The sequence below is a fragment of the Haliotis rubra genome, unplaced genomic scaffold (assembly GCF_003918875.1).
Source record: "Haliotis rubra isolate DU_JTF1 unplaced genomic scaffold, ASM391887v1 Scf256, whole genome shotgun sequence".
Classification (NCBI taxonomy): Eukaryota; Metazoa; Mollusca; class Gastropoda; order Lepetellida; family Haliotidae; genus Haliotis; species Haliotis rubra.
Window position 1 is genome coordinate 591281 of NW_025766625.1, and position 27800 is coordinate 619080.

Genomic DNA, 27800 nt, shown 5'->3' on the forward strand with positions numbered 1-27800 from the left:
AGATAGTAGAAGTTGTAGGTCAGCATTAATAACTGGGGACCCTCATTGAGGTGAGGTGAGGTGAGGTGAAATTGGGTTTAACGTCATGCTTGAGAATATTTCGCTCATATGCATACAATGTGCATGCGTGTGTATGTGTGGCTGCTTGTACTAGCCCAGACTTAAGCTAGGTTTTATAGTGCTAGCCCACTGAGATACCATGCCGCAGTCAAGCATGGCCCACTCAGACATGCACATTATACTGACTGCGAGCGGACCAGTCCTTGTACCCATTAATGCCGAGCGCCAGGCAGGGACCAACAAGTATACCATATTTTAACGTCTTTTGGTATGACGCGGTCGGAGGCGGACGCTCTAACCACTACACAACAGAGGCGGTCTGGACCCTCATTGATTTCTTGCCCAAATGGGGTGCAAAAACGAAATACATACATAGTATATTGTACAGTTGTGGGTATTGTAATGTGTCGATACGGAAGTTGAAACAATAGGTTAACCAGAAACCTGTACATAAAACAATTCTGTGTGAAACCAATAGAGAAAGACGGCTGTATTCTGAAGTAAACTTGGTAAACGGTAAGCTGGTAGTGAAACATGTCTCTTGGCCAGTCTTGGCAAGTAAAACAAACGCCTTATAATCTGTGACGCCGCAAATAAATGAATTCACAGGCATCTCGACATCAACAAAATTACAAAAAGTTGATAAAGCAAATATTAATATCAAGCAGTAACTGGCATGTTTTATTTTCGGGGTATCAACGTCTTCCTCCTGGTAGCTGGAGGTGGTGGGGTAGCCTAGTGGTCAAAACATCCACTCGTCACGTCGAAGTCCCGGGTTCGATTCCCCACATGGAAACAATGTGTAAAGCCAATTTCTGGTGTTCCCCGCTGTTACAGTGCTAGAATAAAATTATTGCTAAAAGCGGGGTAAAACTAAACTCACTCCATCTGGTCGCTGACTGCGGATACCGATGTTTACGACAAACAGGGTCAAAGATTCATTCCTACCAACTAATACAATTCTCCTCGATTAGTTTCTGCTAAACGACTGGTTAGCGTTTAATCGATCGTGCTGCATTTAATGATAATCTCCGCCATATAGCTGGGATATTGCTGAGTGCGGCGTAAAACTGAACTCACTCACTAATGATAATCACGTTTGTGATGTTAAGGTGAAATCTTTTTGCTGTTGTAACCAAATTTCCTTTGAAATAAAATGTTGAGATATTTTATCATACATATTGTCTCACTGATGGATTATCCATGCCTGTGATGGAACTGTTTTCGATTACACACAAAAACGGGTCACAGCGACCTTATATTGTGATCTCAGTGCCCTGCCGTAAAAATCCGGTTAGTCCTAGCTCCTATTTCGACGAGTTTGAGTCTTGTTAAACGGCGTAGGAACAGAGGGGGCTTGTGGGGGCTGAGCCCCTCCACTTTTTTTTCAAGACGAAACCATATCTACCTTACCATAACTACAATTTCATTTTGATTTTCAATACTTTTCATAAATTAGCTACCCCGCTCTGAAAAGCGTTCCTACGCCCCTGTTAAATATAAATTACATCTATGCATTCACAATTTCACATTCCTCGGTATGCTCAACAAATTATATGGGTACAATGTTTGAAGCCCATTGCTGTGATATTGCTGGAATAGCTCTAAAAGCGGCGTAAAACCATACTCACTTACTCACTCAACAGATTATCCACAGGCAATAAAGGCATGAGGGCGAACTTATGATGGGACTGGAACCTCTTGATGGTTGTGCAGAGCTCAACTGGCCGGAACACAGACATTCATCAACCTCGTCAAAGAATATCATGCAACCTCTCCAAAGCATGTTTTAGAAAAGGTTCAACTTGAAATGTTGATTACAGAACTACTTATCGCGCCATCGGCTACACTATACGAAGGGAGTTAATTCTCATTATCATAGTAAAGACGACAAGAGTTGCGAGCCTTAGTCGGAAGGTTAACATTCTTCCCGCGCTTACTGGTTTACCGCAAGGTACTCTGGGAAGAAGTGCGTGACGGAATAACCGATTATGACGTTCGAACGCAAGCTCCCCACAGCGCTGTTTGCCTCCCTGAAAACTGCCTGGTAGCAGGCGTCAAACGGAAGTGGCGCCAAGTTTAGCAGTTTGTGAACGTCAACTGGTATTGTCAACATACTCCATGATGAACTTCATAACATCAGTGATTGTAGCCTGTGGTAAGATGTCACAGTTCAGCATTAGATTTCTTGATCTTATATACTCACGTCTTATATAGTAAAGCGTTTATTTTGTCGGCTGAAAAGTAGATATAATCTAATTTCTGTTCAGATCTAATACGAGGCGAAACACATGACGCGCAGTAGTTGACATTATTTACGTAAACAACAACCAGAATTAATGTCAGATTATGAAACTGATTCAGTGAACAGTTATCGCGAATGTTTTATGAATCAGTAAGTATTCATGCTCGGTACTAAGCGTATTATGTTAACCCCCTGGATGCCACAGGGACATATATGTCCTTCCCCTTCAACCCTCAATTTCAAGTCCAATAAAAATCAAAATATCTCACGCACACAAATACACTTCACAGTTTCGAATTCTGCGGGAAATTTCCTGTTTCTTGATACCACCCACTATTATTTTAGACAAAGCTCAAGTGCTGAAAATGACCTTTCAAAATAGGCTTCATCGAAAATGTCGCCATTTTTGAATTTCAAAAATAACATATTCATGATCACTGATATCAGTTTTACATGAAATCGCTCATTATAATTCTGAAACGTTGCCGATGAATCTAGAATCGGTTGGGATGTTTTCGAAAATGCACTTACACGAACGCCGTATAGCGCTTTATTACCCACGTGGTCAACGTATGGGTAGTTGCATACTAATCTCGTACGTCACACGTGTGTCGTATCGCGTTGACCTGTGTCGTAACGACTTGACCTGAGATTCTAACGATTTGATTGGATAACCGATGACCTCTCAATTAGGTCACATTCTGACGTAACTATATTTTCATTCATAACAAACACGCGAATTCATTCATTCTACAACTTAAATGCATTGTGGGAATGTAAGCATCGAGAACGTTGCCGTGTCGCTGTTTAATTGTGAGTCGAACTGAGACATTATATCCGTCGAAAAACATAAACGCAATGTTTCCACCAGTGATGTTAGCCGAATGAAGCAACTGCAAACCAAGAAACAGGGTGCTACGGAGTAGTTTACTATAGGAGGCTGTACGAGGCGATGACAACTGACATGCATCGTGACGTCGGTTACCAAGGCAGTGACGTCATTTTGGTGTGACGTCATGCAAATATTGTACTACAGTACAAAACTCTTCCGCAACCCCTTTATGAAACCGGTTTCGGTTTGAAACCAAAATATTAACAAAAATACGCTATTTTGTCAGTTAAATGCATGTAAGACGTGGGTAATAAATAAAATACCACACTCGGTCTCATTACATACGAATTATACGAAACTCGTGGCCTTCCTATGTTATCTGACCTCGCTTTCGCTCGGTCAGATACCACAGGAAGGGCACTCGTTTCGTATAATTCGTATGTAATGAGACCTCGTGTAGTATTCTATTTACGCCATATTGGATAGTGTTTACAAAATCACGTTTCGCGAAGGCCGGTGTTGAGACGCCTATTACATCACGTATATTTCATATTCAGCTTCGAAAAATGCATCACTGAATTCCCCATACATTTTAGAAACAAATTGCAACTGGTCTTTGTCACCAATACCAACTGTCCAGATAAAATGAGACGAAACATATTGGGTGTGAAAACGAACGCTGTGCTCGAAAGACTGCGCAGGTTCGAAATGTAAACAAAGACAAATTCCGATTTTACACTGCGTAGCATTTTCTGAAATTTTTCAACATTCATCCGTCTATTCATTGCTTGCAATGGCTCAATACCTTTGGAATATGCATGGAAAGAGTATCGTAGTAAGAAATAGGAAATTATAAACAGATACAATGCAATGATTTGATAATTCATAAGAAATTGTCAAAGTTTCCGTGCAGCGTGACGCCATGACTGACGCAAAATCACGCAGAACGACAACTGTAATTATCAGCATTTCTGGCTTCTTCTCTTACTTACGGTGAAAACGATAAAAACATATAACAATACACAGATAGTCAGAATCATTCTGATTACTTACATGTCACATTTATGTACAAACGATCCCTGAATCAATGGAAGGGTCCTCGCAAAATCCTGTGTATCCTTGACAGCAAAGCCGCCATTTTGTAAGAAATAGGTAAACGATAGTGATGTCATACGTCAACATTGTTGTACATATTAGGCAATTTCTTTGAGGTGAAGGTCGGTTGAACAAGAGTAAACACAATCGCCCAATCCTTCCGATTACACTGTCAGTATTATGATGTATATTTTGCGGATAGTTCAGATACTTTTTTATGAAACTGACCTCAGTATCTACATTTAGCCTTGTCCAATATCATATCATACGTGCATATAGGATTTACGGTGCTTTATTCTTTGAAAGTTTTTGATTGTTTGAATCATATTTACATAAGATATTGACACATTTAGTGCAGTACACCATATTCTAAACCTTTGCACAAGTGTTAGAAGATCAAACGTAGCCATAACTGCAATTACTTTAGTTCCTATGATGTACAATATTCAATGCATTTGAACTAATATTGCAGTTTCACATGAGCAGGTTAATGAACGGCGATTTGATTAAATATATATGTAAAACTGATAATATTTAATGAAAATGATTTATGTATGTTATGAAACGTATATGCACACACATTTAAAGGAATTGTCTTGTTCATTACACATTTTGTGTCGTTTTATAGAAAACAATTATGTATATTGATTGGCCAGGTGCGGGTTTGTCGGAAACGTTTTATGATTCACTATCATTGTTTTCGATAATATAATCAATTCATATTCGATTTAAAAATATTGTGATGACAGGATATCAAACTCTAACTATATTTATACGAAAATTGTTTAAAAATATATATACCATGTCATGTCTTAATTAATTTGGACAAATCTTACATCCATATTCTAATATTTAGTACGTACTAGTTCCATATATAAAAAGCTATCTTTTTGCATCTTCCATTGCATACTTATGAAGAGAAATAGCTACATAGTCATAAATAAAGAAAATTCTTATCCTTAACAAAATATTCGGGTGTTGTGAAATGTTATTTTTTATTTTCGTTAAATTGATGCCAAACAGGTGCGCGTGTTGCTCATGATAAGATACACAGTCAAACTGTCTAATTGTTGGTATATTCAGGACACTATTTAAATGGAAAAAACAGTCATTTTATGTTTTGTCTAAAGAATGTTAATTCTGACAAAGAAGCCGAGTCCTTTCACACAGTAAATGGAAATTAGGTGAGATATATACTAATCAGCATACCAATGTCGTCCTTTTCCGACGTCGCAAAAATGCATAAAACAAGCAATGACGTCAACTAAAATGTTGTATTATTTTCAGCAATTTCATTACATTCGAAGATATGGCTAGTATTCTGGTAATAACGATGCACAATTAGTCAAAATACATCTACACAAACAGGAGAATCTCAGAATATGGGAATCTAAGAACTAACTTATATATCGGATAGGGCCATTCAAATCGCTATTACGTGCTTTCACATGTAGTACGTTGTCATCTTTTCTTATAAACTGTGAAACTACCAAAGCGTATCCGCTCACATCCGCTCACATTGGGGAATAGTTTGGTTCACCGTGAACAAAAAATAACGAAAATATAGCGTCCGTATCCGCAACAAATTCTCTCCATGTGAACTGAGTTACATTGACCTAGTGTTAAGCATAACGGGGTTATGCCCCCTTATCCTTATACGTGTATGGCCTCTCTGTCGTTGTCTGACGTCATAGAAAAAATCCATTTTTGATATTTATTGCGAGCCATTTTTAATGTTGAGCGTATAATGTTATGCATAAGCACATAAATCCAATTCATATACACTTATGTCATTCAGATATCAGGCTGTATTTTCTTCGCTCACTCTTTCCGGAAAGATGCAAAAAAAGGAAATTCGTAGCACAGTGCTTTTATCGGTGAGCGATAAAAAGCGGAGAAGTTTACTGTTTTTTAACGCATAACAAAACTTTGGACAACATTTAGCAAGGTCTCTTTCTCAAACCGCAGAGGTTTTTGCGCTTATATTTATACCAACGGATAGGAAATTTAATATTCTACATTTCTGTGTAATTTTATAGCCGTACGTAGATCCAGCACCACGCGAGCGCAATTCTCGCAAAACGTTCACTTTTCAAAGCTATGAAAATGTGCGCCTGAAAAAAAACTCGGCAGCCAGGGGGTTAAGAAAATAACGGCGATCTGCAACGTGCAGTATTGCCCAGGAAAACCTTCATTTCATAATCTGGAGTATATGTGCTTGTTATTTCATGCCTTATTTAGCATTATTCTAGCTATGAACGGGGGCCAAAAATCGAGGGCAAGAATACTAGGTTCTGCCATTCTGGACAGGTGTGTTCAGGGGCTCCGCTGTGAGTAAACCTTTCTAAGTACAGTAGATCTATTTGAGGCACATCGCTAAAATAACTAAGTTTGCGTTTGAAGGGTCTAGCTGTTATCTAAATTTCAGTAAAAACATGCGGAACAAAAAACCCGAATAGTTTCAGATTAGAACAGGGTTGCCACAGGTCAGGGAAAAGTCAGGGAAGAAATGATTTTTTCAAGATCAGGGTTTTGGAAAAAAAGGCAGGGAAAATTGCCTTTGGTCAGGGAAAACTAGTTCTTTTCAGACTTCACAGAGGCAACAATTGTATGATTTGGAGTTCAATGTGTGTATTAAATGTGTTTTTGTATAGAGATTTGTATTATTCACTTTAATTCACTTGTTTTGGCATTGTCCATATGTAGACATTTGGAATAACTTCCATGGATGGTTGACACAGAAATGTGACCACATATTCAATCTCAAGCTCTCTGTTGAACTTTTTATATTTGGGGGTGAAAATATATTATAAGTGAAAAGTAGACACAGAGAAAAGCTAGCAGTTTATTTTAAACTCACAACAGTATTAGTGTGAATGAGTTTGTTTGTTTTTCGGAAAATGTCAGAATTTCTACCAGTAAGATTTCATACTGTACAAATGAGTCACCCTTTTCCTGGAGGTAATCCTCAATCTTGTAACTGCGACTTTCTGACAATAAAATCATTGAAATTAAAAACTTAAATAAATCAAAACTCTTATGTCAGTGTTTACCTGAGGTAATATTTCTGTGTAATATACTTCATCTTGATGTTAGATGGATCTCTGTGTTTGTTTGATTACATCTGATAACTTTGTCTTAAGATTTCACTTTGTCTTTAGTAAAATGTGTGGAAAGATCGTCTGTTGGGGAGTTTGGAGGCCCGAAATTTTATTTGTTTTCTTTTAATTTTGATCAGTGACAAATCAAATTGGTCAGGGAATTTGAACTTTCGTCATCTGTGGCAACCCTGTTAGAAGTGACAGAAGAATGCCTAATCACATTCCTGCCTGCCCTCAGGACTTTAATAGTTTTATTGTTCATGTGGGTTCACTTGAAAAATGCACATTTGGACCACTTAAAAGCACACATTGTTTTCAGTGACTTCTCTGACAAGTGAATTTGGAGTTATGCCTTGGCTTCTTGTGGGAGAAGAAATGTAGATGAAGAAAGATCAAGCTCACCATCTTCTTTATGTGTGTGCAAGGGTACCAGTCATTTAAAGATTTTATCACACCTGGGGATGAATTTTCACAAAGGCATGGAAAAGTGTTATTTTATGTGGGAATGAAAAGTTTGGGTTTGCTGCTTGAGATGGGAAACCAGGAAAAAATATGGACAGCTTTATGACCCAAATTCTTGATCGGTTACCTTGATCCTGTGCTTGTTCTTCAGTGGCTGCTATGTGGATCATCCCAATGGCAGAGGGTGATTGTGACTTAATAGCCTGTACAGTTCCACCCGCTTCTATGAACAGCACATCAAATGACACAAGTGCTTTCTGTGCGTAAGTAACTTAGGATCTACCAGTAACCTATGTTTTCTCAGCAACATCTGAAGCACATCTCTATTTGGTAATGAAAATAACCTCATTTGCTCATAAAGTGTGTCTAGAGCGTAAATAAGGCAGAGTGTTTTTAGTCCAAATTGACAATAGAAAATCTTGAAGTCTGTGGGGTCTGTCTTCAGCTAAATCACTTAATCTTCACAAGAAAAGAGAACACTTGAGAACTTCCTTTGAAAGTGAAAAACACTTCTGGGAGGGTTGGTTTCACTCAGCCAGCAGTTCGCAGTGTGCTAGTCCTATGAGTCTGTGCCAGAACAGGTGGGCAGACCTGGTAGCAGGAGCAGCAGCAGTAGCAGCAATGGTAGTAGCTAGTGGTGGTCTGATTAATTGAAATAATCGAAGATTGGTCGCAGTGACTATATGACCAAGCAATCGATCATGTTTTCTCATATTCGAGCACAAACAATTCTGGAACACTTGTTTTCATTAACAATATATTTCACAAGGTTGGTTTTGTCTGTTAAATTTCATAAGCACTACAATCTCGTTCCAAGTCATGATTGAATATATCTTAAAGACTCTAAGAAATTAACTTCCTTACATACTAGTCATCCTTTAAAGATATGAAATTTTGCACCAAAAACCCCCAAAGAACTACATGTTTTTTTCCCCTTATTTGAGCATTAACAAAAATAACCAGGAACATTTCATAAATGACAATAACCAATTATTGATCGGTTGTAATGAACCAATCATCAATTATGAGATTTTAACCAATTCCCAACACTAGTAGTAGCAGCAGCAGTAACAGAAAAAAGTCTCTCCAGAATATTGCATCAATACACCTCATGAAACATCTTGAGTAGTGTTCATTCTTTCACTCTTCCTCTAAGTGCACAAATATAACATTTTCAACTTACATTTAAAATTTACATAGATAATGGTCTTGCCTTACCTGCTTTCTCACCCAAATCTGATTGCACCATTCTAATTTTTATTTTCTAATAGATGCTACAGTAGCTTTGTTTGTTTACAATTTTCGAACAACATGCCAGACATGCCCTTGTAGTTCCAATGTCTCATGCAGTTCTCTCTGTTCCAGGCAGCAGAACGCCTACTATAGATGTCTGAGGGATGAAGCATCATCATGCCAGACATGCCCTTGTAGTTCCAATGTCTCATGCAGTTCTCTCTGTTCCAGGCAGCAGAACGCCTACTATAGATGTCTGAAGGATGAATCATCATCATGCCAGACATGCCCTTGTAGTTCCAATGTCTCATGCAGTTCTCTCTGTTCCAGGCAGCAGAACGCCTACTATAGATGTCTGAGGGATGAATCATCATCATGCCAGACATGCCCTTGTAGTTCCAATGTCTCATGCAGTTCTCTCTGTTCCAGGCAGCAGAACGCCTACTATAGATGTCTGAGGGATGAATTCTCTCTGTTCCAGGATGAATCATCATCATGCCAGACATGCCCTTGTAGTTCCAATGTCTCATGCAGTTCTCTCTGTTCCAGGCAGCAGAACGCCTACTATAGATGTCTGAGGGATGAATCATCATCATGTAGCCTTTTTGCCAAAATTATCTTCGATGTCGCCATCACAGCTGTGAAAACTGTAATTGAGAATCTCGACAATTGTGAACTTACAAGTATGTTATTTACCATATCAATGTTATAAACAGACTGCCCTTTGGGAATTTGAGTAGCTCACCAACAACCTGTTGGTGTGGAGAGGTGGCTGAATTGATTGGATGGGTGATCTACATATGTTAGTTGTTAGAGTGGCATCTCAACCTGGCCAGGGGAATGTTGCTTGATATCAGTCACTGGATTGTCTGGTCCGTCTTGATTACCACAGGTCTCTATCACATACAAGGAAATTGAATATTGAGTTAACAAGCAAATAAACCAGTACTGTAGGTCCAACTGATATACAGGGACAACTAACACAACTTGGGACCATCTGACCTGTGAAGATCCGGGGTAGAATAGGTCTTCAGCAACCCATGCTTGCAACAAAAGGCGACTAACGGGATCGCGTGGTCAGGCTCGCTGACTTGGTTGACACATATCATCAATTCCCAATTGCGCAGATCGATGCTCATGCTGTTGATCACTGGATTGTCTGGTCCAGACTCGATTATTTACAGACTGCCGCCATATAGCTGGGATATTGCTGAGTGCGGCGTAAAACTAAACTCACTCACTCACTCACCTGGGACCATCTCATCTTTGAAGATCCGGTTTAGAATTGGTCTGTAGCAAGCTTTGCTTGCCTAAACACGTGACTCACACCACTGGCTGGTCAGGTTGGCATTTCATCATATCCCCATAGTGTAGACTGATGCTCATGTCATTGGCTTGTCTGGTGCAAATTTAATTATGCATAGACCACTGTCATATAGCTGGAAAATTGCTGAGTGCAGTGTTAATGACATACTGGCATGGTACCATCTGCTCAGTGGTGTATGTCAGACTTGTATGCTTGGGTTAGCCACCCACCACTGACAGGACCTGTCTTCATGCTATACCACTCTAGTGACAACAGAAGTCACTTCTATGGCTCAGCAGTGACGAGTCTGGGCCAGGCAAACTTGCCTGGTTGACCTCAACAATCTGTTACATGATCCCGTTGATAGTCAAGTTGTTTGTGCTATTATCCAGGGAGCTTGTGTTAATAGACACCCAGTAACGTATAAATATGAGTAATACTGTTTGCTGCTGTAAAGGCGAAGAAAAGTACATACTGAAATTTTGTGGAGCGTTTAGTGGTATCCAAGAATAAGGTACATTGGTGGGTTGGCTGTTTTGTATGTTTTGTGATAAATGTTATTTGCAGAGTCAGTAAAAAATTGCTTTCAAAAGAAAATATTGACTGGTTTACCTACATCAGCAAGGTTCAACAAATTTGTACTTGATATAAAATACAGCTCAAGATGATGATAAGGCTATGGTGGAACTCAAGTTAATATGGGGGGCTCAAGAATAGGGTTGGGTGAGAATTGAGAAACATGAAGCACATCGTTTTTATAGCTGAAACATCTCTAATAGGATGCAGGTTAAAAATGGAATCATGAAACATCACCACCACTGTCCACCAGTGTGCAAAATAGTTTCCAAATTTTGCAAGCCAGTTGGGCTAGCTATGCCTGAAAGTTACTAGCCCACAGAATAATTCACTAGTCTGAAATTTGAATATAGACACGTGTTTCATCATTAAGCTGCTAATATGATGATCATTTTTATCAGGCCATAATCTTGCATGATTTGAAAGTGTGCTATAACTTAACAAGTTGGAGAGAGTGGTATATTTACAAAATGACAGCATGAAAATTCACTTGCCAGTCACAGCCAGTGACTGTGGAGATTTACTGACCTGACTGGATTTTTACTAGCCACAGGTTAGCGGGCTAGTAGCTATTTTGCACACTGCACTACCCTTTCTTGCATGTTATCCTTGTCACTAAAGATGTTTGTTGTTTCAGGTGGTGCCTCGATGACTACTTCTTCAGTGGCGCTGTACATGGTGTTTGTGGCAATCTCATTGTCTCTGTGGCATTAGCAACACAGGGTCAATATCATCCAAAAAATATGCATCATGGCTCAGGCACATAATGTTGGAACAACATATCCTGATATCTCACTGTTTAAAGAACCTGCTGTCACAGCTAACCACCATGATGGAACAACATATCCTGATTTCTCACACTGTTTAAAGAAACCTTAATCTAGAAGGGTTAGGGTAACTAAAGAGTTGCTATTTATTATGAATTGATTTTATCTGTGATAACAGCATTACTAAATGCCCAAGCCATTGTTTTGGGCAGAATATTATTACCTAATCATCACTGTTTACTATACCTTGAAACTGTTTGTCTGTTGAATCTTTTCAACAGCTCAAAGGCCTGCAGTTTAATATTTACAAATTTAGCGTGATGTATTGTTTTTTTGTATAAATAGTGTTTATTTATTTGACTTAAACTTACAGTTGTTACTGTTAAGAAATTATTTTAAATGTTAATGCTTTGCTTCTTGCTGTTTTATGCTTATGACAGTCAACAGGCAGAGAATATATAGGTGTTATTTTCTATACACTGCTTATAATGTTTGCATGAAAGTCAAGCTCCTTATGCAGAGCCCTTTCTGGACTGCCTCTGGTTGGTTAAATACCCACCAGCTCATTGTGTTAACTCCCTCTGGTTGGTTAAATACCCAAACAACTCACTGGGCAGAGTACCTCTGGTTGGTTAAATTCCCACCAACTCACTGGGCAGAACTACCTCTGGTTGGTTAAATTCCCACCAATCAACTGGGCAGAACTCCCTCTGGTTGGTTAAATCCCCACCAGCTAACTGTGCAGAACTACCTCTGGTTGTTTAAATCCCCACCAACGCACTGTGCATAACTCCCTCTGGTTGTTTAAATCCCCACCAACGCACTGTGCAGACCTACCTCTGGTTTGTCAGATCCCACCAGCTCACTGTGCAGAACTGCCTCTGGTTGGTTACATCCCCACCAGCTCACTGTGCAGAACTGCTTCTGGTTGTTTAAATCCTCACCAACGCACTGTGCAGAACTGACTCTGGTTGGTTAAATCCCCACCAGCTAACTGTGCAGAACTGCTTCTGGTTGTTTAAATCCTCACCAACGCACTGTGCAGAACTGCCTCTGGTTGGTTAAATCCCCACCAAAACACTGTGCAGAACTGCCTCTGGTTGGTTAAAACCCCACCAACGCACTGTGCAGAACTGCCTCTGGTTGGTTAAATCCTCACCAACGCACTGTGCAGAACTGCCTCTGGTTGGTTAAATCCCCACCAACTCACTGTGCAGAACTGACTCTGGTTGGTTACATCCCCACCAGCTAACTGTGCAGAACTGCTTCTGGTTGTTTAAATCCTCACCAACGCACTGTGCAGAACTGCCTCTGGTTGGTTAAATCCCCACCAAACCACTGTGCAGAACTGACTCTGGTTGGTTACATCCCAACCAGCTAACTGTGCAGAACTGCTTCTGTGGCCGTATGCATATGTCGGGCGTAAATTCTAGTCCGGGCGTAAGTAAAATGTGCGCCCGGACGTAACATTAACCGGTATGCACATAGTAGACGTAGTTAAAGTTACGCCAGTCGTAGCGCTCTATATTTACGCCACCTACCCAGCAGGCGTAGCCTTGTAATGGCGGCACTGGATGCCGAGTTTTTTATCAGGCGCACATTTTCAAAAGTTTTTAAAAGTGAACGTTGTGCGAGAATTGCGCTCGCGTGGTCCTGGATCTGCGTATGGCTATAAAATTACACAGAAGTGTAGAATATTTAATTTCATATCCGTTGGTATAAATATAAGTGCGACTACCTCGGCGGTTTGAGAAATAGACACTGCTAAATGTTGTCTAAAATTTTGTTACGCGCTAACAAACTGTCAATTTCTCCGCTTTTTGTCGTGCACCGATAAAAGCACTCTGCTACGATTTTTTTAATCTGGCATCTTTACAGAAAGTGTGAGCGAAGAAAATACAGCCTGATATCTGAACGACATAAGTGTATATGAATTGGGTTTATGTGCTAATGCATAACGTTAGACGCTCAACATTAAAAATGACTCGCAAAAAGTGTCAAAAATGGATTTTCTTCTATGACGTCAACTGACGACAGGGAGGTCATACTCGTATAAAAGATAAGGGGGCATAACTGAGTTATGCTTAACACTAGGTCAATGTTACTCAGATCACTTGGAGAAAAGTTGTTGTGGATACTTACGCTATATTTTCGTTATGTTGTGTTTACGGTGAACCAACCTATTCCATTACAAAGTTCCCCAATGTGAGCGGATACGTTTTGGTAGTTTCACAATTTATAAGAAAAGATGGCAATGTACTACTTGAGAAAGCAGAATAGCGATTTGGATGGCCCTATCCGATATGTAAGTTAGTTCTTAGATTCCCATATTCTCCAGTTTGTGTAGATGTATATTGACTAATTTTGCATCATTATTAACGGAGTACTAGCCATATCTTCAAATGTACTGAAATTACTGATAATAATACAACATTTTAGTTGACGTCATGGCTTGTTATATGCATTTTGCGACGTCTGAAAAAGACGACATTGGTTTGCTGATTAGTATATATCTAACCTAAATTCCATTAATTGTATGAAAGGTCTCGGCTTCTATGTCTGAATTTAACACTCTTTAGACCATACATAAAATGAATGATTTTACCAATTAAATAGTGTCCTGAATATATCAACAATTAGACGGTTTGACTGCGTATCTTATTGTGAGCAACACGCGCACCTGTTTGGCATCAATTTAACTTAAAAGAAAGTGTAATCGGAAGGATAGGGCGATTGTGTTTACACTTGTTCAACCGACCTTCACCTCAAAGAAATTGTCTAACATGTACAACAATGTTGACGTATGACATCACTACCACCGACCGATTACTTATGAAATGGCGGCCACGCTGACAAAGGTACACAGGATTTTGCGAGGACCCTTCCATTGATTCAGGGATCGTTTGTACATAAATATGAGATGTAAGTAATCAGAATGATTCTGACTATATGTGTATTGTTATATGTTTTATCGTTTTCATTGTAAGTAAGAGAAGAAGCCAGAAATGCTGATAAAAACCTTTCTCGTTCTGCGTCAGTCATGGCGTCACGCTGCACGGACACTTCGACAATATTTTTAGGAAATATCAAATGATTGCATTGCTTCTTTTTTTAATTTCCCATTTCTTGCTACGATACTGTTTCCATGCATATTCTAAAGCTATTGAGCCATTGCAAGCAATGAATAGACGGCTGCATGTCTTTCGAGCACAGCGTTCGTTTGGACTTTTGACACTCAATATCTTTCGTTTCATTTTATCCAGACAGTTGATATTGGTGACAAAGACCATTAGTAATTTGATTCTAAAATGTATGGGGAATTCAGTGATGCATTTGTAGCAGGTAAATGTGATATACACGTGATGTAATTGGCGTCTCATTACCGTCCTCCGCGAAACTTGATTTTGTAAACACTATCCAATATGACGGAAAGCGCACTTCGGCGTTCGTGTTTACACGTGTATTTTCAGAATTACCATTAGTGATTTCATGAAAACCTGATATCAGTGATCATTAATATGCTATTTTTGAAATTCAATACATCTGAGTAGTAATTATCCGATTTGAACATTTGAAAACATACACCAAATAACGCTGTGAATCGTGATTTCGTAATGTGTCAAATATGGCGACATTTATGGTGAAGCCCATTTTGAAAGTCCATGTTATTTCTCCATCAGGATCCATCGGTAAAGTTGGGTTTTCTCGGTTTTCTTTGGCTTTCCAGGATTACGGCTGCAAGGGATGTACCGCGAAGTTGTTTCGCGCCTTTTACCGGTGGTTTAAAAACGTTCGAAAATCTAAAAATAGCACACCGCGCCTTGACGTAAATCCGTTAAGCCGGGCGTAGTAACGCCTAGGCTTAACCGACGTTGTGCATGACGTGTAAGAGGAGGGCGCTGCTAAGCCCGACGTAGTGTGTTACACTACGCCCAACATGTGCATACGGCCACTGGTTGTTTAAATCATCACCTACGCACTATGCAGAACTGCCTCTGGTTGGTTAAATCCCCACCAAACCACTGTGCAGAACTGCCTCTGGTTGGTTAAATCCTCACCAACGCACTGTGCAGAACTGCCTCTGGTTGGTTAAATCCCCACCAACGCATTGTGCAGAACTCCCTCTGGTTGGTTAAATCCTCACCAACGCATTGTGCAGAACTGCCCTCTGGTTGGTTAAATCCCCACCAACGCACTGTACAGAACTGCCTCTGGCTGGTTAAATTCCAGGGCCTAGATTTTCAAAGCTCTCTTAACACTAAGATAATCATAAGTTAATGTTAAAGGTATGGCACTTACGACTATCTTAGCTCTAAGAGAGCTTCGAAAATCTAGGCCCAGAATGTCATCTGTGTGGATGTCAGTATGCTTGTGTATGTAGCTTCAAGATATGACACAAGCATCTATGTTCTCAATTGCTGTAGTCCGGTAAACTAGATATTCCAGTTAACAGACTAGATCACGTCTTGGCCTGCCAACAAATGACAATACATTTACATACTTCACAGTTTATTATAGATTTATGATTTACTATATACATCTGTACAAAAGCATTTTTCACAAGATGTCATGACAAAATACTCCATATTGTAGATTGTTCATGCAGATGTCTCAAATGAAACATCACATTACTTTACAGTGAACATGATTATCTTCATGCAGGTCAGCACTTTGTAACCTGTGTAGATCCGGGTTAGAATTGATCTTCAGTAATCCATGCATGTCGTAAGAGGCGATTAACAGGTTTGGGTGGTCAGGCTCTCTACTTGGTTGACACATTTCATCATATCTCAGTTGCGTAGATTGATGTTCATGCTGTTGATATAGCTGGAATATTGCTGAGTGTGGTGTAAAACTAAATTCACTCACTCAGCACTTTGTTCATGTGACACTCACAGGGACTGAGATAGAGAACTTTGACAATGGGCCATTTTCAGGATTATTAGCAATTTTCTGAATTTAGAATGGGCCACTGCCCTTCTATCAATAATAACTTTCAAATTTTAATGGGCCATTTTTTATTCTAATGTGCAAAATGGCCCATGGCCCCTGCCTTTCCCAATCCCTGCACTCATTTCAATACTTTCATGTAGCAGTTTGAGGATTTATATTGTCCAAACATCATGATTATTAATGGATGTAAATATGACATGCAATGAAATTGTGTCATTGATGAATTACACAACAGAATGTCATACCAAATATGCATTCAAAAAGACCCTGAAGAAAATACCTCTCAATAACAGTCAGATCCCACCAGCTACCTGTGCAAAACTGCCTCTGTTGGTTACATCCCCACCAACTCACTGCTGAACTGTCTCTGGTTTGTCAGCTCCCACCAGCTAACTGTGCAGAACTGCCTCTGGTTGGTTAAATCCCCACCAGCTAACTGTGCAGAACTGCCTCTGGTTGGTTAAATCCCCACCAGCTCACTGTGCAGAACTGACTCTGGTTGGTTAAAACCTCACCAACTCACTGTGCAGAACTGCCTCTGGTTGGTTACATCCCCACAGCCTGCTGCTGACAACAGACTGGGCCCTGTCCCACAAAATGATCTCAGTAATGCGACAATGGTAAGCCAATGTTAAAGTATGGGCGTACGTTCAACTTAGAACTAAGATTCCTTTGTGGAACAGTCCCTTGAAGATAAGACATCCACTTATCACTCATTTTGGGAGAAGGTGTTGGTGAGCACGGAGTTCATCTGCTGTTAAAGGAATAGCATCAACATTCATTCTCCTCACTGAGGGCTGAGAATTGGTCGGCCTTTTCCTTACAACGTGAACCTTCTGAGCCTTGGCATCATTCTGGGAGTCTGACTGTAGCTGATGCAGCTTGACCTCAAGGTCACTTGGTTGGGTTAGGACAGGCAGGGCAGGAGGGTGGTCAGGCTTGGAAGGTGGGTGGTCTGGCACTTGTTGATTTGGTCCACTGACAGACAAGGCTCTCCTTGGAAGGGAAAGTAACAATCATGTTACACAGATTAAGGGGGTGCAATACATTAAGTCGTTGACAGGGCTCTCCTAAGGATGGAATGCTTAACACATTTAAGCCCTTGGGGCTCATATGGAATACAAGGTAGATAGAACTGTCCATGTGCATGAAAAACAAATGATAGCACAGTTTGTGATTTAGTTTGTGTATAAATGTACAAGAAAAGACTAATCATGATTGGCTTAATTCATAGGGGTGGAGGATTGGGGGTTTGGCTCGATTGCTCTTTGGACTATCATATTTTGCTGAAATACTCTCCCTTACCGACCTGTGAAAGTCCGGTTTAGAATATTGATCTTCAGTAACCCATGCTTGTCGTAAGAGGCGACTAACAGGTTCGGGTGGTCAGGTTGGTCAGACTTGGTTGACACATGTCATCGGTTCCCAATTGAGCAGATCGATGCTCATGCTGTTGATCACTGGGGTGTCTGGTCCAGACTCAATTATTTACAGACCGCCGCCATATAGCTGGAATATTGCTGAGTGCAGCGTAAAACTAAAAAATCACTCACTCACTCTCCCTTACCCCCATTTGTTTACCATTCTTCACGGGCCTTCAAATAATTTACATTCTTTCATGACACTCAATCCACCTCACCTATAATATGCGAACATTTCCTAAGAAATTTATAAATTTAGAACTTATTCATTTTCAAATAGAAAGAATGTTCTCAATTTTTCTTATGACTATTGAAAAGGAATTGATAATTCTACAGTTAGAGATTTAATCTTGATGATTGTACAGGTAGTGATTGAATCTTGATGATTGTACAGGTAGGGATTGAATGTTGGTAATGATTGTACAGGTAGGGATTGAATGTTGGTAATGATTGTACAGCAGTGCCATGTCCTGTACATACCACGTGGCAATGATTGTCCCAAGGTCATCCAGGACTTGACCTGCGGTCATCCGAGTCTGTGGTTCCAGCACCAGTAGTCTCTGGATCACCAGCACTGTGGCCTTGCTCACACGACCATCACTGACAACAAACACAACACTGGGGGTTAGTCGAAGTCCAGTCTTAAGAACAATCACATTACATTTCCAGCAAACACATAAAGTTGCCTGATGATACATGGTAGGGAAATTCTTCAATGGCATTTAGAAGTTGGTGTAGTAATACAAGACAAATATATATATAGATGTTCAGGAAGCCAGATCTGTAAATTGAGTATATACAAGGGAAGAAGGAGGTATAATCCTACCTGGTAGGATTGCAAAAGGATGAAGCAGGCTTTTGAGTACTTCAGGCTGAGATAGAATTCGCTTTGTCACTGTAACATGTATGCTTTTTTGTCTTTGATAGATGAACTGGCATCTGAGAAGACATTTTCTTACTACTTCCAGTGACCTATTTTCAAAGGTTAAAACTGAGGCAAAATGTTTCTTTATAACACAAATCCCAGGAACCAGCCAGAAAGTATAATGGTCAATCCCTGCGGAATCCCATTCTGGTCTGGGAATCATGGTACATGTAACATATGTTATATTTGGTATTACATTTTCTCAGTAAAGTACAGATTCTAGTACAGATTGTTGAGTCCCATCAAGGTACACAAGGTCAGCAATCTAACCCATTCAGCCGCTGTGGCGTCCTGTTCACAGGTGGCCAACAGGCCAGAGCTAAAACCTCTCACCAAATCCAGGGTTGGTTCATCGGTTGTTGACGCTGCACTCAGCAGTATTTCGGTTATATGGCAGCAGTCTGTATATAGTCTGGACCAGACAATCCAGTGATCAACAGCAAGAGCATGATCTACCCAACTGAGATACGATGACATGTGTCAACCAAGTCAGCAAGCCTGACCAGCCGATTCCATTAGTCGCCTCTTGCGTCAAACAAAGGTTTGTGATGACCTATTATAACCAGATCTTCACGGGTACCAAATCCAGGGACTCACTTAGGTATGCTGTACTCTGCAGACTTGATCTTCCTGAAGAGTTCTGTTGGCAGACTGTCGTAGAAAGGGAACTGGCCGTACAACATGGTGAACAGCACCACCCCAAGGGCCCACATGTCACTTGGCTTGCCCAGGTACGGCTTGCCTGACGAGAGGAAACAAACATTGTAAATGTCATAGACAATACATTCATCAGTAACAGTCAAATCAGATTGAAAGTGTACATAGGTGTACATTGAGAATCCAAGGAGAAATAGAAAACTTCGATGAATTACAGCTTCAATTTTACATCAATTTCCAAGACTTTGTTTAAGTTTGTTGTTAAAAATTAATTTAGCTCATGAAGATTATAATTGTTCTTCATGCATCAGGAACTTATTTTATTGCAGAGATGCCAACCACTCCGATTCTGGCGAAGTTACTCCGATTTTCTAATACAAATTCTGCTCTCCTATTTATCATTAAAAACTCCAATTTTTCAGAAAAAAAATCTGAATATTTTTTATGGTATACAATTTTTGGTGATTTATTTGAATCAACACTGGTAAAAGCATTCAGAAGCTTAGCGTGTGATCTTTTGGGTCTCGATTGTGTATATTGAGTGTTATTGATGGCGAAGATTCACAAGTTTTTCCGAATGCATGTCATAGCCCATGTATAAGTGAAACAAAATGGTGGAGCCGACCATGTGCTCACCCCTAACTCGCAGATTTGGTGCTTGGGCCTGACTTCCAGCCAGTTATGACTCCACTGTCATTAGATTCAAGGTTGGCATCTCTGTTATTGGTGCTATTATATTTTAAAATGGAGATTTATGTTATCTCTGGTATTTGCAACAAAATTGTGGCAGAAGACACAATGGACAGAGTTTATTAATGCTGGAAATGTGTAACAGTGAGTGAGTATGGTTTTATGTTGCTTTTAGCAATATCCCAGCAATATCATGGTGGGGGACACCAGAAATGCGCTTCACTCTGAGTAACAGACCACTGATCAAAGTTCCTTAAAAGCAAAGAGCCCCTCAAAGCCCTATGCTCTGGGCAGTAATGATAATAACCCAGTTGATTGTTCACAAAATACACACTATACTTTTTAGCACGACCTACCACTGAGAACATCAGGGCTGATATAGGCAGGGCTGCCTCGCTGATCACGCAGGAGGTCGCTCTCTGACACCAGGTGTTTGCCGAGACAGAAGTTGGTGATGGTGATGCGCCGGGTCCGCATGTTGAGCATCATGTTACCCAGCTTCAGGTCACGATGGACGATGTTCTTCTGTAAACCATTAACATTCAACGGCATATAGCTGGGGTATTTCAAACAACAACAAACAACATGTGTGCAGTGTTAAACAACAAACAAACAACATATGCAGCATTGCTACAGTCAGTGTCCTTCTTAACTAGGGCTGTTACGATTCACTCAAGTATTTGGTGAATCAAACATGTAATTTTTGGAGTAAAATTGATATTTTATACTTATCCTGACTCATGCTCTTTTTGCTTGTCTTCTTCTTCTTGCGAACATAGTGGAACACTTGTATCTCCCTAATTGAAGCTCCCTTCAATTTAAAATCACTAATTAGTATTCACCACGAGTTACCTCCTTTCCACAAGAGCGTGAACGAGGGCGCCACCTCTACCCATGTGCCTCACTCTCTCCTCATATACTGAGCCCAACATTTGAATTTACAGGGAAATCCAAAGTGTTATTTGGGGAGGATGGGAGGGCTGACCTCATGAGTCAGGATAAGTATAAAATATCAATTTTACTCCAAAATTACATATTTTTCCTTATCCTGACTCATGCTCTTTTGCTTTGTAGCATCCTACGGAACGGAGGTGGGAATATCTAATACTTTGGATTTTTAATAATTAGTGATTTGAACTGTGATGATTGTAATAACCCTATGGGAACTTCATAAAGGCACTGAACTGATGAATTCCTGCTGCTAACTTATCAGCTGCCATATAAAAGGTTATTACCATGTACTTATTATGATAAAGTATATATAACATTAATACAATGCTTAAGACTAATAGACTTAAGCTTGTTAATATGCTAGTATAAACTCCTTAGAGTTTGTTAGCTAAAATACTTTAAGATATAACATAGTACCAGAGACCATATAATAGAGGGACGGCCCTCCCCAACAGTTTATCACTAACCATCAGCGCTACGGCCTGGCATGTAACTGATACACATCGACACCCTGCTGCTAACTTCCCTCTTCCGGTACACATGCGCAACAAATGCGCAGACATTCGCAAATGAGCACTCTGGTAACCACGTAAACAATATTGCGTAATATCCGGGCCGAGAGTGAATTCCCTTAGCGGGATTTCACCGGCTGCGTTGGGCAGTTAAGCATTACATGGACAGCTCCATTAAACTGATTACAATAATCTTAATTTTTATCTTATCTCTCATTTGCACATGTCAACTGACAACATCGCCAGAACATGTATCATTCGCGAAATGCGTGTAGATCATAAGCCTGGAATATTTGTTTCAACATTCGGCATGGCCATGGGCGACTTAATTCATTCACTGGGATGATTCCAACTTGGACCTCGATACTTACTTGGAGAATTCACAGACTACGACAGGACAGAGAATATAAACTCAAAATACAAAATCAAACTAACCCAGTCAGGTAAAGGCAGTTTTAACATTACAGTTGTTAATATCCCCGATGCTCCCTAAACGTATCATCACATGGCTAATCTCAAGATTTACTTGCAAGTATTCGTTGGCACAAAACGCGGTGTGGTCAAGCAGTCGATGAAAGTAAAAATTCCTTGAATTTATAAAGAATGTGCAGATTTGCAAGCGTTAGCCAATCAGAGGACTTTGCTTCGACCACACCTCTTTGTGTGCGGACATATCGTCATCCATTTGTGTCAAGATCGTTTAGTTGAGTCAAAATTGGTTTTCAATCGACTTGCAGAAATAACAATAAAGAATTGGTAGGTGTCATGAGTGTTGCTCGATAGGCCAATCATCCATGATTATGTTTACATAAAGTTTTAATCGATTGCATGCGATGGTAGCATAGCGATCGGCATCGCAGAAGTCGGGTAGGGTGCACCCTAGAAGTGTCCGCCTTGTCATTATGTATTGTACTGTGAAGCATTTCGAATTTCGGGTGTCATCTCAAAAACAATATTATTAAAATCATGAATCCTCGGAAAGACACGAGGGCCTGTGACTGACTGGTGTTTATTATAAAGTTTATAGTCCCAACGAAACACGATTTCACATTTTCCAAGAGCGTTAATGTTTTTATAATGCCAGTTTGGGGCTAGCAGTGATTATGCTTTGGGCCGTTTGGAGACACTTGTTGGTTTTTTTCAAAGGGAAGCCACTAAATACTAAAGTCACTTGCCTCCGAGCCAATGAAATATATGTGTTAAATGGGCTGTACTACATTACCCTATCAATTAAAAAATTTCAGCAAAGTGTCAACTTTAACTTGGCAGGAAAATGCAACCAATAACATTAAAACACAACATCACACGTTCTTATATGTACAATGTATTTATTGTAGAATAGGACCATAGATCTATATGTACAATGATGTATTACTAAATTCAACCATTTAGATATTCTTTCATTAAAAACACAGTAAATGTGAATTTCAACTGTTGCAAATAAACTCTAAACTGAATTTGAAATTAAAATTATGCAATAGTTGGTTGCCAATGCTCTTTCAAACAAGGTATATCTACTTAATCAAGATGGGAATATTGTACTTAATAGTAGGCTCTTTGAGTAGCCCTTCCGATGAAAACTTTCTTTTTCCTGGGCATCTACAAAACAAATGATAATTTTATGATATAAATATAATGTTGAATAATGAGTTCATTTTTCATTTTTGTTGTTGCATAAGACAGGTTGTAGGTACTGTGTAAGCCCAGGTAAACTCATAATCAAACTTCATTAGGAAGAATAATGATAACAGAAAAATATTTGAATTGTTACATGATAAATAAGGACCTTTTCCACAAATATAATCATCAAAATGAACAATAATGGAAATATGTACTTTTTTCAAACGATTAGGTGAATGAGACTTTTGTAGAATGATTTAAATATATATTCACGTTATATTAATGAACAAAATGAATGTTATGTCGTCTGCTACATGATAATTGAAATGTTCAGTATCACGACGCAAATATGGGTTTCGCCAAAAATCATAAAAATAAAAATACCGATCGTAGCCATATATAAAAGTGTACCACGTTCAAAAAAGAGGAAATCGCGAATGAATGTTCACATGTTTATTTAAAACATGCTAGTAATAAGCTGTTCTTGTGAAAGCGTGCGAAAATCAAGTGTTGTGGAGTAAAAATATTTCGAAAACATCATATTTTATCGCATTGCACGAGCCAAAATAAGGAATGACGCTGAACGCATACAGACTTATAAATGCCCCTATACAAATCTTTATCTTATTTTCTTTCATTACACCCCGTAACTAAGGATTTGCATTGAGAATTAGTATCCGTTATTGAAAATCAAAATCCCGGGACTTTTGCCGATTTTACACCTCGCCATTGTTCTCACAGAATCGGCGAGCACACATGACAGTTTTCATCAAATACAAAGACAAATATATGCTTTAGCACCACTAATACACCTGTAATGCACTGTTGCAAATGTAAGTATAGGCATGAGAATACATGAAAAAAATCAAATCTTACCTTTGCAATGAAAATACGCGAAATCAATGACTGAAGTCAACACACGTTTTTGCCAGCTTCCGGATAGGCTGCACAGTACAAGCCGTAGGGCTGATGGTTTTGCGCACTGGCTAGAGGGCCGTCCCTTTATTATATGGTCTCTGATAGTACTAAGCTTAAGATATGATTAAACTTAAGCTAATTATATAATAGCAAACTCTTTAGAGTTTGTTAGTTAATATACTTATATGATATAGATATAATGCTGAGCTTAAGATATGAATAAGCTTTAGCTACATATATAATAGCAAAGTTTGTTAGCTAATATATTTTTATAATATGAGTATAGTACTGTGCTTAAGCTATAATTAACTTAAGCTACATATATAATAGCCAAACTCTGTAGAGTTTGTTAGCTAATATATTTTTATAATATGAGTATAGTACTGTGCTTAAGCTATAATTAACTTAAGCTACATATATAATAGCCAAACTCTGTAGAGTTTGTTAGCTAATATATATTTATAATATTAGTATAGTACTGAGCTTAAGATATAATTAACTTAAGCTACATATATATAGCAAAACTCTGTAGGGTTTGTTAGCTAATATATTTTACAATATGAGTATAGTAGTGTGCTTAAGATATAATTAACTTAAGCTACATATATAATAGCAAAACTCCGTAGAGTTTGTTAGCTAATATATTTTACAATATGAGTATAGTAGTGTGCTTAAGATATAATGAACTTAAGCTACATATATAATAGCAAAACTCCGTAGAGTTTGTTAGCTAATATATTTTACAATATGAGTATAGTATTGTGCTTAAGATATTATTAACTTAAGCTACATATATAATAGCCAAAAAACTCTGTAGAGTTTATTAGCTAATATGTTTATAGTGTAACCATAGTACTAAGCTTAAGATAAGATTAGACTTAAGCTAAAAGTATATAGCAAAATAAACTCCTTAGAGTTTATTAACTAATATACTTTTATGTTAAAACATAGTACTGAGCTTAAGTTATGATGAAACTTAAGCTATATATATATAATAACAAAACTCCGTCGAGTTTTGTTAGCTATCTTTATAATGTAAACATACTGCTTAAGATATGATGAAACTTAAGCTAATTGTATAATAGCGAAAACAACCCTTTAGAGTTTGTTAGCTATGATATAAACCTAGTATTGAGCTTATGAAGGAAAACTTAAGCTACATATATAATAGCAAGAACTCCGTAGAGTTTGTTAGCTAATACATGTTATAATGTAACCATAAAGCTTAAAATATGATGAAACTTAAAATGAAATATATAATAGCAAAACCCTCTTTTAGAGTTTTGATAGCTAATATACCTATATGATATAAACATAGTACTAAGCTTAAGATATGAATAAGCTTAAGTTACATATATAATAGCTAAAACTCTGTAGAGTTTGTTAGCTAATACATGTTATAATATAACCATATTGCTTAGAAATATGATGATACTTATAGCAAAAACTCTTTAGAGTTTGTTAGCTAATCTACTTATATGATATAAACATAGTACTAAGCTTAAGATATGAATAAGCTTAAGCTACCTATATAATAGCAAAACTCCTTAGAGTTTGTTAGCCAATATATTTTAATAATATGAGTATAGTACTATGCTTAAGGTATAATTAGCTTAAGTTACCTATATAATAGTAAAACTCCGTAGAGTTTGTTAGCTTAATTAACTTAAGCTATGTATAAAATAGCCAAAAACTCTGTAGAGTTTGTTAGCTAATGCATTTATCATGTAACCATAGTATTACTCTTAAGATATGAATAACTTAAGGTAAATATATATAATAACAAACTCTGTAGAGTTGTTAACTATATATATTGTATGATGTAATAATCATAGTACTGTGATGATAAAAGGAACTTAAGTAAATTATACATAGCATGAAGCTATTTAGTATTGTTATAAGATAAGTAAAATCTGTTAGATTGACTTATCTTCTCGAGAACTGTCAGCTGTTGTCTGCGAGGACCATGGGATCGAATTGGTGTATACCTGAGGCGTCCTCGGTGGTGATATCTCTCAGATAATGGTTTGCAACCACCATATCGGATTTCAGAAATAACCCTCCATTATTTCAATCACATTTGTGTAGAACAATTGTAGAAGTTAAGCTATAATATCATGAGTATTAAGCTCATGGAGGGTCGGAATAGGTCCATCCGCATATGCACGTAGTATGACAGTTCTGATCAAATGGAGATATAGTACATGAGACTTCACTCTGCGTAAGTTGATGATAGAGGAAATAATCTGTTGCATTTTTCCTCCTGTTTGGTTTGGTGGAGATAAATTTACAGTGCTCTTGCTGGCCAACTTGATAGAATCATCGTATCATGGGGTCCAAGTATGTCATCAAGCGTGTTCATAAACCTCACTTGTGAGGTGTTGGAACACTATATTCATATCCCAGGTTGAAGTGAAATTTCCGTTTTATTCTCCAAACAGAAGTTTAGTAGGTTTACTAACCATCTAGTTGTGTTAATTAAAGCTTGATGAAATTCAGCTGTAGTCTGAAGCGCTGTGGATTTAGATCCACTTGTATCTTCGTCTAGGTAATTAAGCTCGCGAAGTCCTTGGCGATGTAGGTGCACAACCAGGTGTGTCTGTCCTCGTTGAACTTTATGTAAAATCGCCTGACTGCCGATCCCTCGTCTTAACTTGACAGGGGAGGTCTCTAATGAAGAAGGCAGTCTAATCATGAATGTTCAGGTTAACTGGACTGTAATGAGGCTTGCTTTCGTTCACTGATATATAGTTGTCACTTGTGGCGTAAGTCTTGAACTGTGAATTGAGATCGACCTCTGTGTAGGTCGTTGTCCCTCATGGTCCAATCAGAACAAGGCATTTTGATTCTGTATAATACCAGCTGTGATGTCACGGTGTAGCGGGAAAAAACCCACCTTGAATAAATTCTTGTAAATTCGTTGATATTAGCATAAGCGTCGGTCTTCACCGTAGCTTCGAAGTTATCCGGTGACCGCGTGTTTGAGGGTTAATGGTAATGTAGCGAAAACCTCCGGGTGAAATATCTCGCTCTGTAATTTTATGCTGGGTAGGTTATTTTCCTGGTTGTCGTGAAAGTAATTTCAGTTTTGAATATAATTCCGACTTCCTTATATATAAGGGTATAAACAACTTGCAAGTTGTGAGCTTGTAGACTGTATACATGAATGTATCGTCATAATTGTAGAATTAGCGTTGAACTTGTTGTACATATTTCTTCTCAGAAACTTTGGCGATTAAGAGTTATACTCGCTGTAACAAGGCTGCTGTTCAATTTCGATATTGAATTGTCTGCAGATATGCGTAATGGTCGCATGTAGATAATCGTCGTATCGTCGTCGGGATTGTATATTAGCAATTTATCACGGAATAGTTGATTTCTGTGAAGATCTATGAAATGTCGTTGACTAATAATACAGCGGCGTTCTGTGTTGTAAATAGCCTGAGCAATTATCTTGGCGTAGGCTTATAGGCGGC

The 27800-nt window shown here is 38.7% G+C and overlaps 2 protein-coding genes across 2 annotated transcripts in view; one reads left to right on the top strand and one right to left on the bottom strand.

Moving 5' to 3' along the window:
• Positions 1 to 2042: 2042 nt before the first annotated feature.
• LOC124279733 lies at positions 2043 to 11682 on the top strand. The gene is made up of 4 exons (XM_046715595.1): positions 2043 to 2218; positions 7947 to 8058; positions 9578 to 9711; positions 11548 to 11682. The coding sequence occupies exons 1-4, from the start codon at positions 2182 to 2184 to the stop codon at positions 11622 to 11624; spliced, it is 360 nt and encodes a 119-aa protein (XP_046571551.1). The 5' UTR covers positions 2043 to 2181; the 3' UTR covers positions 11625 to 11682.
• Positions 11683 to 17142: 5460 nt separating this feature from the next.
• LOC124279749 (serine/threonine-protein kinase 40-like) overlaps positions 17143 to 27800 on the bottom strand; it is a 35075-nt gene continuing 24417 nt past the window's right edge. Inside the window, exons 6-9 of the mRNA XM_046715615.1 lie at positions 20680 to 20848; positions 19574 to 19718; positions 18532 to 18651; positions 17143 to 17626 (exon numbers count right to left, since the gene is read on the bottom strand). Coding sequence (XP_046571571.1) covers positions 17344 to 17626; positions 18532 to 18651; positions 19574 to 19718; positions 20680 to 20848 — 717 coding nt within the window. The 3' untranslated portion in view covers positions 17143 to 17343. The remainder of the gene's footprint in view (positions 17627 to 18531; positions 18652 to 19573; positions 19719 to 20679; positions 20849 to 27800) is intronic.

Coding starts and splice junctions, on each gene's coding strand:
- LOC124279733 (XM_046715595.1), top strand. CDS start 2,182: ATGATGAACTTCATAACATCAGTGATTGTAGCCTGTG. Junction 2,219..7,946: donor ATCAGTGATTGTAGCCTGTG/GTAAGATGTCAC, acceptor CTTGTTCTTCAG/TGGCTGCTATGTGGATCATC. Junction 8,059..9,577: donor GACACAAGTGCTTTCTGTGC/GTAAGTAACTTA, acceptor TCTCTGTTCCAG/GCAGCAGAACGCCTACTATA.